This window comes from Scophthalmus maximus, chromosome 11 (genome assembly GCF_022379125.1).
Source record: "Scophthalmus maximus strain ysfricsl-2021 chromosome 11, ASM2237912v1, whole genome shotgun sequence".
NCBI classification, from domain to species: domain Eukaryota; kingdom Metazoa; phylum Chordata; class Actinopteri; order Pleuronectiformes; family Scophthalmidae; genus Scophthalmus; species Scophthalmus maximus.
The window spans coordinates 20177501-20192559 of NC_061525.1; the positions used below are offsets into that span (position 1 = coordinate 20177501).

The 15059-nt window shown below is 43.5% G+C and overlaps 1 protein-coding gene across 1 annotated transcript; it reads right to left on the reverse strand.

The window, feature by feature from the left end:
* Positions 1 to 5890: 5890 nt before the first annotated feature.
* rinl (Ras and Rab interactor-like) lies at positions 5891 to 14933 on the reverse strand. Its single transcript, XM_035622426.2, has 11 exons — positions 14170 to 14933; positions 13798 to 13963; positions 12356 to 12467; positions 11708 to 11780; positions 11480 to 11568; positions 11187 to 11269; positions 10599 to 10830; positions 9506 to 10198; positions 9078 to 9395; positions 8329 to 8460; positions 5891 to 8053 (listed from the first exon to the last, which is right to left on the reverse strand). Coding segments are annotated over exons 1-11 (2367 nt in total). The 5' UTR covers positions 14172 to 14933; the 3' UTR covers positions 5891 to 7586.
* Positions 14934 to 15059: the final 126 nt, after the last annotated feature.

The following is a 15059-nucleotide window of genomic DNA, read 5'->3' on the forward strand; positions in this document are numbered from 1 at the left end:
AATATTAATAGAGAAACTGAGTGGTAAATGAAAAGAAAGTGAAACACTAACTGCAAAAAGATCACAGACAGTTGATTCATTTTTTTTGTGTGCCATGGACATACAAGTGCTTATTCTACGTGGACGATTAAGATGGCGGAAAAAGTAAAAATGGAAATAGACATTTTACTTAACAGCATATTCTTTAAATCATATAATAAGAAGCTGATTATATGATTTTAATTCATCTCCAATCTCACATACATATCACAAAACAAGGAACGTTGTTTCTGCTCATGAGGAAAGCATCAAACACATGTATGACTAATGATAATTATGTAATGTAAATGTCCATTTTTGTTGAAATCTTATGTTTTCATGAGACAACATGCTTGTAATTTAGGTTTGAACCGAACATCTTTCCTTACACATCATGCATATTAGACTATTACCAGTCTTGCATGAATAAAAAAAATGACCCAGTTAAAGATATTTCCATACGGAGCTGCCTCAGAGAGATCCCAGACCAAAACAAGAGTATAAGCTTGTGCACTGTATTTAGTGTATAGTTGAGATGCAGCCAATGTTTCGGTCTCTGTTAGACTGAAACTGCGGAATCCAAAAGTCAGTCTGAGGCAAAAACAGCTCAGAAAAATGTTGCTCATTTTGCAGATTTGCAGTTTTCTGCCAAACAAGATAATTATTCCACAGATCCTAAAATGTACAGTGTGTAATGTGTTTTCATTCAACGTGTTCTGTTACTAGCTTTGTTAATTTTATTTAAATCAAATACACATGAATAAACTATAGAATCAGACGAGCACATACCTCCGCCATGGCCCAACAGTCCCCTTATGAAACCACGAAATTGGCTAGATCTGGATTTTAATTGCACACACTCACAGATATCAGTCTCCCAAATGTGCCAGATTTTTTTCCCTTTCAAGATCAATCAATTATTCCCTGTGAAAATGTCAAAATAAATTCTGATATCCTCTTAATGTTGAAGGAGCCGCGCCTCCGTCCTGATCCACGCCAAAATTGCAATGGCTTCTCTCTTGGCCAATGTTCCACCCTTCCACTAAGTTTCAGGGAAATCCGTTTATATGATAGTAACAATAATTTCATTATAATAGCAGTTCATACAGTAACAAAGTGCTACACGCGTAGGTAAAAAAACAACAACACATATTCCAGACGCAGGACAAACAGACAGACAATACAAATAAGCATAATTACATACAGTCGAGCATGATGTGAAAATACAAAATTGAAGCACTCTCCTCTCATGAAATTTATAAAAACAGCCCAAAAACACTTGCGTGGTCCTTGATTTACAATAATCCACACCACTCAAGATGGTCTTGGCTCCTTCGTGAGATGTTAAAATAAGCCACCGTCACTGTCAAAGGACCTTTTTTCTTGAAAAATAGAGTAATATTCCTCCCTGTTTTTCCAGTCATAAGTCACGTCGCGCTGTGTCCCCCCCCCCGACAGATCTGTTCAACTCTGACAGGGGCCTCAGGCTGCAGCCGCAGTAATCTGTCACACAGACCGGGATTATCACTGAGAGCAAAGGAGTCAGATGTTTTTTAATGTTTTATAACGTCAGACCGGCGCTCCCGTTGGCCTTGGTATAGATCTTTCCCCGGTCCCCGCTTTCTTCTTTCCCGCTTGTTTATCCCCTAAGTTATGGATAATGTGTCAACAAGTACAAACACCACGACAGCCTCCACGTTTTCATTTCTCTGGCGGCTCCTGATGTGCTCGTCCCATTCATGACCTTCACCTCTCCCCGGCTCTGCATGTCTTTATCCATCTAACTTCCACACATAATTGCACCTTTTGCCACCCAGCTCCCCAAACCCACAACAAACATTGAATTCCCCCGCCCACCCTGCCCCCATTCGGCCTGGGGGCAGGAGGGGAGGGTGGGTCGGTGCGGGTCAGGGGCCAGAGTTCAGACAGAGGTCAACAGGAAATGGCTGTTGTCCCTGTTACCCGGGTCCTGACCTCAGCACCCCTCAGCTTTTCATTTTTCTTTGTCCCTTCGCACACTGACTCCTCGGCCATGTGGTTCGGGACGGGTCCCTCGCTCCTTCTCTTTCCGCTCCTTGTTCTGGTGCTTCACCGCCACGCAGCCCCCTTCTGTTTCATCCTCAACTGTTTTGCGACAACAGTTCGTCCTCTGAAGGTCTGACAGTGAAATGTTGCTGCGGACATTTTCCAGAAACTCTTCCTGCAAGACTCCTTTCAGGAAAATGTCCCAGTGAGCACATGTGAAAGTACAGCAGAATTCACGGCGGGCGATTGTGCGCGATGATGACCGTGAACAAGACCTTCCCCTTCATCATGTCCTGCAACCCCATCGACACTGAATATTCTAGAGGTGTTCCTGTGTGTATGAACGTGTCTGACATGGACAAACTCCTGCTGTGTTCCCATTAAGTGAAAGGCAAACTCCGGAAAACGTGGACCAGTTACTTTCTTAAAATAGCTTTGGTGTCACATTTGGGCAGATCCAGGTGTTTCCACTCCACGAGCTCAGCTAAACCCACCGGTTGCCAATCTGTAGCTTCAACTTATAGGTTCAGTATGTTGGATTTAGTAACATCCAACTGAAGTTGCAATCATCTGAACCTCCCTCTCCGGAGCCAGTGTTTGGTCCGTCTGTTCTGGGCTACTGTACAAACATGGCTGACTCCTTGGAGGAGGACCCGCTTCTGATGTAGATAAAAAGGACTCATGCTGACTTAAGGAAAACACATACTTTTTTTTTTAGTTTTAAGTAAATTTTAAAACTTTATCATGAATATTTAATTACATTTTTTATATTTTTATATTTAACGTCTGCCAATGGATCCTGCTGAATCTTACACACTGTACACACGAGAGAGTGGTGTTGATCTTCTCCGGTAATTAATAGTTTTAATAATAAGTTTATTTCCTTAAATTATATATATATATATATATATATATATATATATGTATATATATATATATAAAAATTATCAGATCTTTTAGACTCCCAGTGTTGGAGCTGTCTCTTCCCTCCGCTGCTCAATGTGTTAAGTGGAAAATACAAATATCGCATAATAAACATGAATGTCACCACCCCTTTTACTTTTTTTTATCATCCTAAAATGTAAGGTTACAACTAGACAACCAGGTCCGGGTCTAAGCAGAAACAATTCAACAACACAAACGGCCCTTTATTCCTACATCAGTGTTCAGCCCTCACTCACACCATGTAACTCATGGTCGGAGCCGCAGCTTGTGATTGGCTGCCCTGTCTCTCACCGACACAGACTCCATTAGACGGTGGGAATCACACTGAGACGGAGGGGAGAAAATGCTGCAACGTGTTTATGTGTATTTTGTGTTCCAGTGTTTGTGCATTGAAAAGAATATGAAGCGGGTAGCGGACAGAGGAGGAGCATTGCAACATTTTACTTTACAAACTTCTCAAATCAGAGGCATGAGGATGTTTCGTAAAATGATTATATAAAATTGAATAACACATTTTACAATTTGGTAAAATTCCAAAAATGTTGGGAGATTTTGTCTTATTCCCTCTTATCCCTTTCTGCAAACAGATTGAGAATCAGAGATACTTTATTGATCCTTGGGTGAAATTGGGTTTCGTTACAGTTGCTCCAACCAAGAATAGAAATATATACAAACCTAACATTATAATAACTAGAAATGTGAAATATAAATAAGAAGTACAGTATGTTGCAGTGCTGGTACAGTTGTCGGCCCTCATGCACAGGACCGTTCATGGGTGTGTTGAGTGTATATTGCCATATACATTCCTTATAATGTTTCCATCATTTCAAGACTCCCACTGCTTTGAATTTGACCATCTGAGCCAAAATGAATACACGTGTGTAACGTGAATGCCTGCGTGTGTCGGGGCATGAATATGTGTGTGTGTGTGTGTGTGTGTGTGTGTGTGTGTGTGTGAGCATAAATATGTACAATTCCATTTTAACATAATGTGTGTGTGTGTGTGTGTATGTGTGTATGTGTGTATGTGTGTGTGTGTGGGAGTAACTCTGGTGGTCATTAATCATTCAATTACACACCTGTCAGAGTTCAGACAAGTGGGAGGGAGGGGGTAATGGAGGAATGCAGCAGGGAACAGGGGGAAGAGCCGAGATGAACTGAATGACAGAGAGGGAGCGAGAGAATGAAAGAAGAACCAGAATGACTGTGGAGAGAAAGGGAAGAAACTTTTATTGTGGGTGTGTGAACGGCCCGTGACAGAGGCAAGCTGCCGGATGGTGACAGCCGCTGAGAGACAATGCGGTGAAGACAATGACGACGTACATGTATCACAGGAGGACAGGTGACAGACGAGGACGAGGACGAGGACGGACAGGACACCTCATCCACACTGACCCCGAGACCAGAACTGAGCTTAAATGGAAGCAGTGCCTTACGATTTTGATGACGATCACAAGGATTTGAATAGATTTACAGCATTAGAGGTCCCCCCTTTGAACACATTTAAATGTTAATACATCAATGACAACAATGCAGATTCAGCATTATTTCTGCGAATTGTTTTATACTGCACTGACTCTTCGTTTCTACATTTCTATTCCAGATACTCATGATATCATACTAATCTTCACAGTTTTTTCTGCATTTAGTTCACATGGAAGTCATTTACTTTGTCCTTTACATAAATAAAAGCAATTTGAAATTACTCCATGTGTTTAATATCCTGCACTGAACTTAAAAGCACAAAAAAGTGGTATGTACTCGATGTAGGCAGTAGAACTTGACCCCAATTAATTTGTTCATTATTTCATTATAGATAATGTAGTGGAGCAAAAAAGTAGCATAGTTATATTACAAAAACAACCAAGAGAACCTAGAGTAAATGTATTTAGCTATATTCCTGAATAAACTTAAACTTTCCTTTTGCCAAAATCAAATTATTATCATGTTGTTTTCATCAGCTTATTGATAGATGGACGTGATCAGAAAAATAAAACCAGTGTGTTTGTACATGTGTCCCCTAGTTTTCCTTCTATATTGTATCATTTTAAGTGTTTGTATGTGAGCAGCCCCCCCCCCCCCCCCCCACACACACACAATCTTCATTTTCCATGTGTGTGTGTGTGTGTGTGTGTTGCAGTCTCCATGTTTAGCTGCAGTACTTCGAATGCCTCAGGCCACAGCCATCTGTCCCCCCCCCTCTCCCCCATTTCACATACACACAAACACGCACCCGCACTCCCCACCCCTCCTCACCCCTCCTCTACTGCCTCCACCACCGCCACATATCTAATTTATGGCCGTGGTGAGTGAGCTACACACACTCATGTATGCATAATATATCACATGTGTGAAGGAACTGTGTGTGGCAGAGAGAGTGTGTGTGACACTGTTGAGTGACCAGCATCGTCTGGACCACAACTCCTTCCTCAAAACTTGCTTAATTTCAATTGTGTGTGTGTGTGTGTGTGATCCAGCTTGTAGCATTGTCTTTCTTCCTCAGTCTTACACCACATCTGACAGTGCTGATAAAATGTGAGACGAGAAAAGGCATGGTGTGTGTGCCTCCGTGTGTGTGTGTGTGTGTGTGTGTGTGTGTGTGTGTGTGTGTGTGAAGGCCCAGCTGTTTCTGGGCTTGACGTCCACATGCAGGCAGAATGCCAGATGTCTCATTAGGCAAATTTGATTGGCTCGGTCATTTAGAATGCAGCGATGAGACGGTTCCATATGTGTGTGTTCATGAAGCTATGTGTGTGTGTACATTTACATAAGAGGCCCCCTGTATAACTACTGACATGTGTACGCGCTCGATGTATGTGCATCCATTAACTATTTTTTTCAACCTTTGAATTTGCATGCAATTAATTACAAAAGTAATCACAAAAAAAGAAAGCACCACATACACTATGTACAGTTCATATAATATGGAAATGTCTGGGAAAACTTCAAGTTAATATTCATTTGCTTCAACTGCCACTAGAAGTATTTGAAGCGGTTTAACCTCAACTGGTTTCCCTATACAGCACTTTCCCCACCCGACATGTATTTTTAAAAAAGACAATAAAGGACAAGATAGGAATAAGAGTTAGAATATGAACTGATGTGGGAGTAACAGCTGAATTTACAGTTAGAGTAATAAAGGGTAGAGGGAAGTAAAAACAATAAACATGCCATTCAAAGTTCATATTCAGCTGCTTGCCTCAACCATCACTGCAGCACCTTTAAAATGTTTACTTCTAATTCTGTTTTGTAAATTAATTTCTCATCTGCCGCTTCAACTCTTTTCAGAGCTTCGTCTGTATCTCCAACATGTAATCTGGTCGGGGCCACAACTTCAATTCCTTTCAGTGTTTGAACTTATATGCAGTCACAACCGCCACTTCAAAGTGTGTGTGCATGTGTGTGTGCATGCGTGCGTGCATAGTGTGTTAAAGGAAATATCTTCAAACAAATCTGCTGGGACTCACCAGCAGGACAGTTGTTGCTTTCCCTGACATGTTTTCTCAGCATATTTAGAAAATCACACAAACTAATCCAGATTTGATTTGTTTTTGTTTTTTTCCAATTAATATATTCCCCACTATAAATTCTAATTCTTGATCTTATTGTATCAATTAAAATTCAAACGTCTGTACATTCTGCAAACTGTAAATAAATTCATTACAGGGGACAAAAGGCTGTAAATCTCACAGGAGGTTTAAGGCTGCCCTCTAGTGGACAAAATATATTTCAACAGCAATATTTTCAGAAAAAGACAAACAACACACAGTTTTGCTTCAGTTTGAAAAAGAAAGATATTTGGGCAACAAAAAGACATATCTACTGTTTGGTAATATAAAGGTGTTTTTGATAACTCTATAGCAGACAAATTTTAACTAAATATATAACTGGATTCATGTTTCTGCTTGAATTTAGGCTCTGTTTCAGTCTCCACCTAGCCTTTTCTACTTGAAGTTAAATAATTTTCTTTATTGATAATACTACTACTACTACTACTACTACTACTAATAATAATAATAATAATAATAATAATAATATGTGAGAAGCACAGACTAGGGCAAACAGAGCTATTTAGAAGAAAATAGCTGCTGGAAATAGTAAATATCATATAGCACATAAAACAAAAGCAGACTTTTAATTTTTTGCAAATCCTTATTTTTATATTAATATATCTACATATGGAAACTCACATTATTTCTTAAATTAAACTGTATATAAAAGAATTTCAGTTCATGTATTAACCTCCAAACACAAATGCCACATGAATAAAACAATAACAAGGTGGATCTACGGATGAATTAACTCATCAGGGTGATCACTTATCAGATACATATAACTTAACACTGATTCTATGATATATATGCATATGGTCCCCAAACAGACATATAAAGTTTTGTATAAACTCTTCTTTACAATAAATTTATCATTTGAAAGATTTTTAGGAACTGAAGTTAAAAAAGATGTCCAGTATTTTGCGAGGGAAAATATAACATTTAACGGAATATACTGAATAAGGCCAAACCTTTTTTTTTTATAATTTGCTGACGCCATTGGAATTTGAACATCTGTTTTTATTTCCTGTGTTCTTCCCGTCTCCATTACACGCCTCCTTGTTCCTCTTCTTCTGCTGTACACAGAGTCTGTCTGTCCTCCTGTTTGCTTCTCATCACCTCTTGCTGGTCCAACGCCGGAGAAGACGTCTGTGATTGGTCCTCGTGTCCTTGTTCTCTCCCCGTCTCCTCTCTCAGTGGTTGCAGAGCCCTCACGCTGCATTCACTCTGTTCCCGTGACTCGTCGGTACGAACAGAATCATTTTCTTTTCCAGTCTCCTCTTTGCTGGCGGTCTCTGCGTCGGTGTCCTGCGACCCAATCTCGCGACACGTCTGCCTGCGAATGGTCCGTCGATGGTGGCTGCGGCGGGACTGGTTGCAGTGCAGGGTGCGCCTGCGATGCCACTGGTTGAGAGACTGTTGCGCTTCCACGCTGAGCTGACGAGCTGCCAGTCGCGGACGGTAACTGCTGACGTAGTAGAGAGAGGCGTATAGAGTTGTAAGGTAGTAGCCACCTGTCGATGTGGGGGATGAAGAAAGGGAGATTTCAGTGACTTCTTCTGATTGTAATTTTTCATATCTACTAAAGGAGCAAACCTGGGAGTCAAGCCTAAACCCCGCTACGGAGAACAGTGTAGATGTGAACAATTAAACATTACCAGGTCCAGGCATCATGGAAAAACCTACCAATCAGCCAGCCTGTCCCCTACATTGGCAGTGGACCCCTTCACCCTTTTATGACAGGGTAGCGGTAGAAATGTGCATGCATGTGCACGAGAGTCTGATTTACCTTCTCCCTGCAGCTGTGTGGGGTCCAGCAGCTCCATCATGTAATCCGTGTCCAGCTGTAAGGTGACCACATCGCTGCGGAGCAGCACCCATGTCAGGCAGGGCAGAAAATCATCTGCTCCAAATGCTGTACCTGCAAGAGAGGGAAGGAGGAAAGTGAAGTTAAAAGGATATTAAAGGTGACATATTATGCAGAAATCACTTTTTCAGTGTTTGTGCACATAAATCTGTATATTTGTGGAGCCTGCAGGCCCACAAGCTGTGAAAAAAGATCATCCTGTCATTTTTTTGTGAGCTGGCTAAACCCTACAGCCTGAAACTCTGAACAACTGGTTCAGATTTCTCTCCCACTGTGATGTCACAGTCGGACTCTTTTGGGGTAACCCCGCCTGCAATCTGAGAATCTCTACTCTTCTGGTGAAGGGGACGTGACATTTCCTACACATTTTGAAATCGGTTGACCAATCACAACAGACTGGGCCAGCTGGCCAATCAGAGCAGACTGAGGTTATCGGGAGGCGGGGCTAAAATAAATCCAGGCGTTTTAGACAGAGGGTGGAAAGGGGAGCTGCAGGAATGGGAATTATGAGAACACTGATTCCTTTTCTGAACATTAGAGCATGTAAACCTTTTCAAGTGGTAACCCAAATTAAAATTATGAACCTAAATATGAGCATAATATGTCACCTTTAACAGAAAAATAAGTCCAGACTGAGAGACAAGACAAACAGAAGTGGTAGTCCAGTTTACCTGAGCTAGCATTAGCACTCATGCTGTGGTAGATGCTCTTGCAGACTTTGAGCAGATTCTTGACCTTCTTGTTGGGGGAGTAGGCTTCGTGCATTGCCGTCCACCTCTGCTGGATCCGCTCCAGGCTGACACTGTCCGGAACTCCGACTCCCGGCGACCCTCCCAGCTCCTCCACCCCGTTCTTTTCCAGCACGCGCAGGTTGCTCTGAAGGCGCTCGAAGCTGCCGTCATTAGTGCGGGAGGTGCGAATGCAGGAGTAGAGGTGAAAGGAGACGGGCTTCAGAGCCACTTTGTGGAGGGAGAGCTCCACCAGTGAGTCTAAAGGAACGGTCAGAAGGTATGTGAGGAAAATTCAGGGAAACACTAAGCGTTGATCCGCACTAACACACGTTCTGTCAAAAAAGACACACTGCCATCAGCTCACTCACCCATTTCTTGGTCACTAAGATCAGTACTGCTGTCCAACAACGCCTGGACTTCTGGGTAGTCCAACAGGGTTTCCCTCAGGGACGTAAGTAATGACCTCACTTCCTGTAAGAAATTTGACCCTGTGACCCCTCCGGGATCAGTCCCTCCCCTCTGCGTCATCTCCACGAATCCTCTCACAGCCTCTGCAAATGTCCCGCCTTTCCGGTCGCTCAGCTCTTGCACGCGATTGGTGAGTCTCTTCTTCTGACAGACCAGCCCGCCGAGTGCCTGGCCCACCGCCGAGAGCCGATGTATGACCTTGTCGGCCAAGCGGTGTGCCGACGGGTGGTGGGGTGTGGGGCTTGAAATTTGGGACTCCTGCTCTTCCTCTATGCTGCTGATCGACAGCGAGTCGAGCTCGAGAGGAGGATGAAGCAAGGAGGAGGGTCTGGGTGGGGATAGCCAGACTCCGTCTTCAATCCAGGACACCCTGTGAGGAGATTGGGGCACTGGGCTGCCGTGGTGCTGCAGCTCGGACAAAGCGCAATTCAAATTCTCAGGTGTGGAGGGAGTGGATGACGTCAGGCTCCCAGCGCTTTCCCTGTGCGGGGGGCTGCAGGCGGAATCTCGGCTCGGCCTCCTGAGGACCACCCCAGCTGGGGAAGCTGTTGTTGACGGGGTTGGGGAATCAGCTGACTTAGCCCTGGTTAGACCTGGACAAGGAGACATATATTATTTTAAAAACATCTCATGCATTAGAGTAAAATGGGAAACCGCCTCCCTGGCTCGATCAAAAGTTAAAAAAAAGGGTCAACTAGCACTTCTACATTTTATTGATTAACACATGGACTCTGACCTGTAGCTTCATATTCAAAAGACAGGTATGACAGTGGTATCAATCCTCTCATCTAACTCTCGGAAAGTGAACAAATAAAGGTATTTCCCTGAAATGAAAAATGGTTCCTTTTAAATGATCACTTCCTGGTTAACCTGGGCATATAAACGCATTGCTGTTGAGGTTTTCAAACCATCTTTTATGGCCATACACTACGGGGAATTGACAAGGTGAGGCTTTTGTAATTTGGAGGAACACATTTCGAAATAAATACTCACCAGAACTCTCCATACTGGCAGCAGCGGGCTCCTGGTCCAGTGAGATGGCCCGTTTACTCTGTAACCCCGCCCCTGCCCACGTTCGAGTGGTGCTGAGGCGTCGCTCTCGCCGGTAGGTTGACGGCTGCGAGGCGTATTGTACGCGACTCTCCCTGTGGGTCAGCCAATCATCTCCGTGCTCGCGAATGTAGAGGGGATTGATGATACACAAGGCCCCGTTGGTGGAAGTCAGCTAGGGAGACACACATAAAGAATTAAAGATGGCGTGACACACTGAACACCACATTTTAGGGTGTGAAGGAAGTGACTGCTAGCCTCTGCTTTAAACCAGCATCACAGTAACACGACATAACCGTATGTCATTCTAACACCTTGTAAAGGTGGCGAACGTGTTAGCAATTCTGGGCCCTATACATGAGCAGTCTCTTTGGGCCCCCTGTCCGCGCCCCCCCAGTGCTACGCCCGTGGTTGCGTAATTACACATCCAGTGGACATGGAGGTTCATTTACAGCAGCAGTTTGACTCTTTAGCTGCTGAATGCGTCGCCATGTTCACCAGCTGATGTACAGTGGGCTTATTATTTCGTACCTGTATGGAGCACATGATGGTGCCCGACTCCCTGTGGGTCATTTCATCCATCTGTTGGTCAGGCGGTGAGCTCAGCCAAGTTTCTGCATTAGAAATGTTTAAGAAGGGAAAACAAACTTGCTGTTAAAGGTTGTTTCCAAAAAAACAGTTTGTTGTTCCATCGCTGTGAACAAATCACACAGTGAAAAGTACTTACTGATTCAAAAACACTTCTGCCTTTTTTTCATATTTTTTTTGGGATACCTCTCCTGTGAGCGGATATGAGACAGACAGATGCAGACTGAAAGACTCACTGGGTTCAAGCTGAGAGAGAAGATCTTTATTCTGGTGGGTCACGCCGTAGATCCACTGAGGAACTGACAGACACACGGCCAACACATCCCTGACACAGAGGGAACAACGGGGATGGAATAAACTTATTCATGAGGTTTTTTAACGAAGACTTTGATACACTGTAAGATGACTTACTTTAAAAAAATAAAATCTAGACACAGATTAAACACACAGCAGCAGGTCTTTACCTGGTCACGGAGTAGAAGAACACGAGCTGAGCCAGGTCAGAGAAAGTAAGACGGGACTCGGACAGCTGCAACGCTGAGAGAGACAAACAGAGACCGAGCGGGTAGCATGAGCATCATTCTGAAATGATCCGATGAAAAACATACATTCCTGGAAACATACAAAGCTTTTAACCAGGAAGTCTGAAAGGGGGCTTCTAAGGATAAGCCAGTATGACAGTTTCAGCAGCTTTATCACAGAGAAGGCTGTGATTATTTCTTCCTCTTTTAGACCAAATGCAGGTCGATAAAAGCAGCGGCGATGGGTGTGGACCGAATCAGTATTAAAGGGAGTTACCGGTTTAAGGAACCAGAATTTGCAGTTTGAAAGAGCCCTGGAGGCGCGTGGGGGCATCAGCTGCTGTCAACTGTAACAACTTTGCCCAATCTGTACTGTGTGGGTAAACTCAAAGTGCAAGTGCAAGTACCTGACACGTCGCTTCATTAGGTTACTGCAACTGTTCATAGCAGAAGTAATGAGTCATGGACTAACTGCTGAAAGGGACACATGGGGAACTAAGAGATACACACACACACACACACACACACACACACACACACACACACACACACACAGAAATAACTCTTTGTTTGCATGCGGCCGGTCCGTACCTGTGCCTGTGCTTTTGATATTATAATCAAGGACGGTTTCATTCTGTCTTCCAGCAGACACACACAGCAGGCTGGGCAGAGACGTCGCACAGTCCCGCACAACTAGGAAACTCTGGAGGGAGAGACACACACACACACACACACACACACGGTGACTCATTTCTGTTAATGAAGTGTTAAGGACGCTTCACATGGTGCGCCTCCATGGTGATATGGAATCAAAAGGGGGACAAGTCATCTCACGCTAAAGATTTTTTTTTTTCATTTAGTATGTGGTGTTTTTACTGCTTCAAAAAATAAAGTTAAAAACAAAGGTGATGTCAAGTATTTTCATAGTCCTGTGTCTTTGAACAAAAGGGTCTGGTTTCCTTTGTAGCGTAAGGCTTTGAGAAGTTTTATAGGTTTTATAAGACTTTTATAGATGTTCTACTGTGAAGGCCCACAGGTCCGAGCACATTTCATTGTTAGGAAACAGTAACTTAAAACAGAACAAAGCTGATGGTTGAGACATAAAACAATGCACATGCAGTCTGAGGCACAGGCGACCTGACGGCGCCACGAGTGAGCTGAGAGGTGGAGGTGCTGTCAAACACCAGCACGAATGTGTATATGCTCGCACAGAGGAAGTGGCTTTCATTCTCAGTGTGCACAGAAATAGAGACGGGTTTACTGCAAGTCACCAAACTTTGAACACAGTCCTGCCGAGATACTACACATCTTGGCAGGACTCATAACGGCAAACTTGACTCATAACGGCAAACTTTCGAGTTTGATGAATTCTCATGCATCAGTGACTTACTGCTGCCAGTTAAGACTTTAACAATTCTCGATAATTATTTGCATATCGCTCTTTCAAAAAGCAAACATGTATCTTCTAACGAATCTCTGTTCTACTCACATTCGGTCTTTGCAGCAGACGTATCCATTTTGTAAGGTAATTTCCCTGAAATGCACGTGCGGCTGTCCAACACCACTTCTGCACTCAGCCCCATAACTGCTGCTTGTCGTGTCACAAGAGAGGGAACTACTCTAGTGTCACAGGGACGTGCATGTCAGTCCCCCGGCCAGCTACGAACACACATCTGTTTTTCCAGAAAGTGAAATGTCTGCTTGTTTTGAGACTCAAAGTGACCGAGGTTATGTCCTTCAATAAAATTCTGGTGACGATCTATGTGTGGGATGTTGTATCCCAAACATCCAACCCCCCCCCCCCCATTCTAAAACAAATACTTTGGATATGAACATTTATATTTCACTCACTAGTAAATCTATTTCAGTTAATATTGGAAAATAATTTCCTTGTGTGGACGTATTTCAAGAATATCTCTAAATAAGTGACGCTGCTTTAGATGTAGTCACATCACAATGACATAAGGACTGTTTGTTTGTTTGATTGATTGATTGATTGATTTTTTTTTGTACTGTGGAGGAGGACAGCTCACCCCTGCAGGTGTTCCACAGATAGCGGCGTGGGCGCCCTCTCTATCCCAGGGTGCCCCGGGACACCAGGCCTCCCGGCAGCCTTTCAGCTGCTCCAGGAGCGACGGCTTCCTCCTGCTGCCCCTCCACGGGATGGCTGTCGTCCCGTTAACTGAACTGTGAACTGCCCTGGACACAGCGTGTGAACGCATGCACATGCACAACAGATCAGTCAAATATGGGTGGAATGGAATTGCTGAAACCTTCATGTTGTAAGACTGAGACAAGATGCAGGTCAAAGTTTTCATGTACTGCAAGGTCTGTCTGGGCGTTAAGTGATCAGACAAAAATCTGAATTTTTAGGAATATAATATTGATGTGTGGTTAATACTTACATGTTGGTTCAGTTAGTTCATGTCCCCTCTTCCCTCTACACTATTAGCAAATTCCTCCACATGTTGCAATCTTCTGTTTCGAGCTCCTTCTTTCTACACAGCACAAAATGTTGCTTAAGAGGTCAAAAACACCACCAGGCCTAACTAAAATAGGAAGTTCACATTCTCCTCAGACACACACAAATCCTGTGCAGAAAAAAAATGTGTGTCTCAAAATTCAGGTAAGGGCTGTAGGCCTGCCAAGTTTGCCCTCCTTCTTGCGCCCTGCTCATGCTGGCATTTGATGCACTTTCAGTCTCTCGCGTGAAACTTCTCATGGTTGCGCCTTCTTCGTCCTTCCTCCCCTTTCCCCCTCCCCTCAACTCTGCATGTGGTTAACCCAGCTCTGTGCATGGTGTGAACAATGAAAAGACATTAAGTCTTTTCTCTAAAAGAGCTTCTCGTGCCTATTTCTCTCTCTCCGCAGCACCACCAAAAATACTTCAGAGCGGCCCCGTGAAATGCTTCACCACAACAGCTCTGAGAAGACCTGTGCTCTTAACGCGTTACATGTTTTTAATCAGTATTGTGTGACTGCACAGTCGAGGGGGTGGGGGTTCAAGTATTTAAAAAAAAAAAAAAAATGCAGGTTGGTTTGCCGGCTGTCCAACAGTCCTCACGGAAACCGCAGCTCGAGGTGTCGCTGCTGATTGGTCAACGTTTCCGTGCAACAGCTCGCACGCTCTGTTCAAACCATTGTCTGCAAACACCCAAGATCTATTCTATAAAATGGTGGGCTTTGTTTTCACTTTGGACATCGCCGTTGCTTGTGTGCTGAGTTTCTGTATCCTACTAACATTAAGATTTACCACTAATTTCAGCCTAAAAATCACATACATGTTGTTAAATCA

What these genes read in the sequence shown, in the direction of transcription:
- rinl (XM_035622426.2), bottom strand. An exon ending in TATCAAAAGCACAGGCACAG is followed by an intron (nt 11,781 to 12,355) that starts GTACGGACCGGC and finishes TGTCTCTCTCAG; the next exon opens with CGTTGCAGCTGTCCGAGTCC. An exon ending in GAGTGCTAATGCTAGCTCAG is followed by an intron (nt 8,461 to 9,077) that starts GTAAACTGGACT and finishes CCTCTCTTGCAG; the next exon opens with GTACAGCATTTGGAGCAGAT.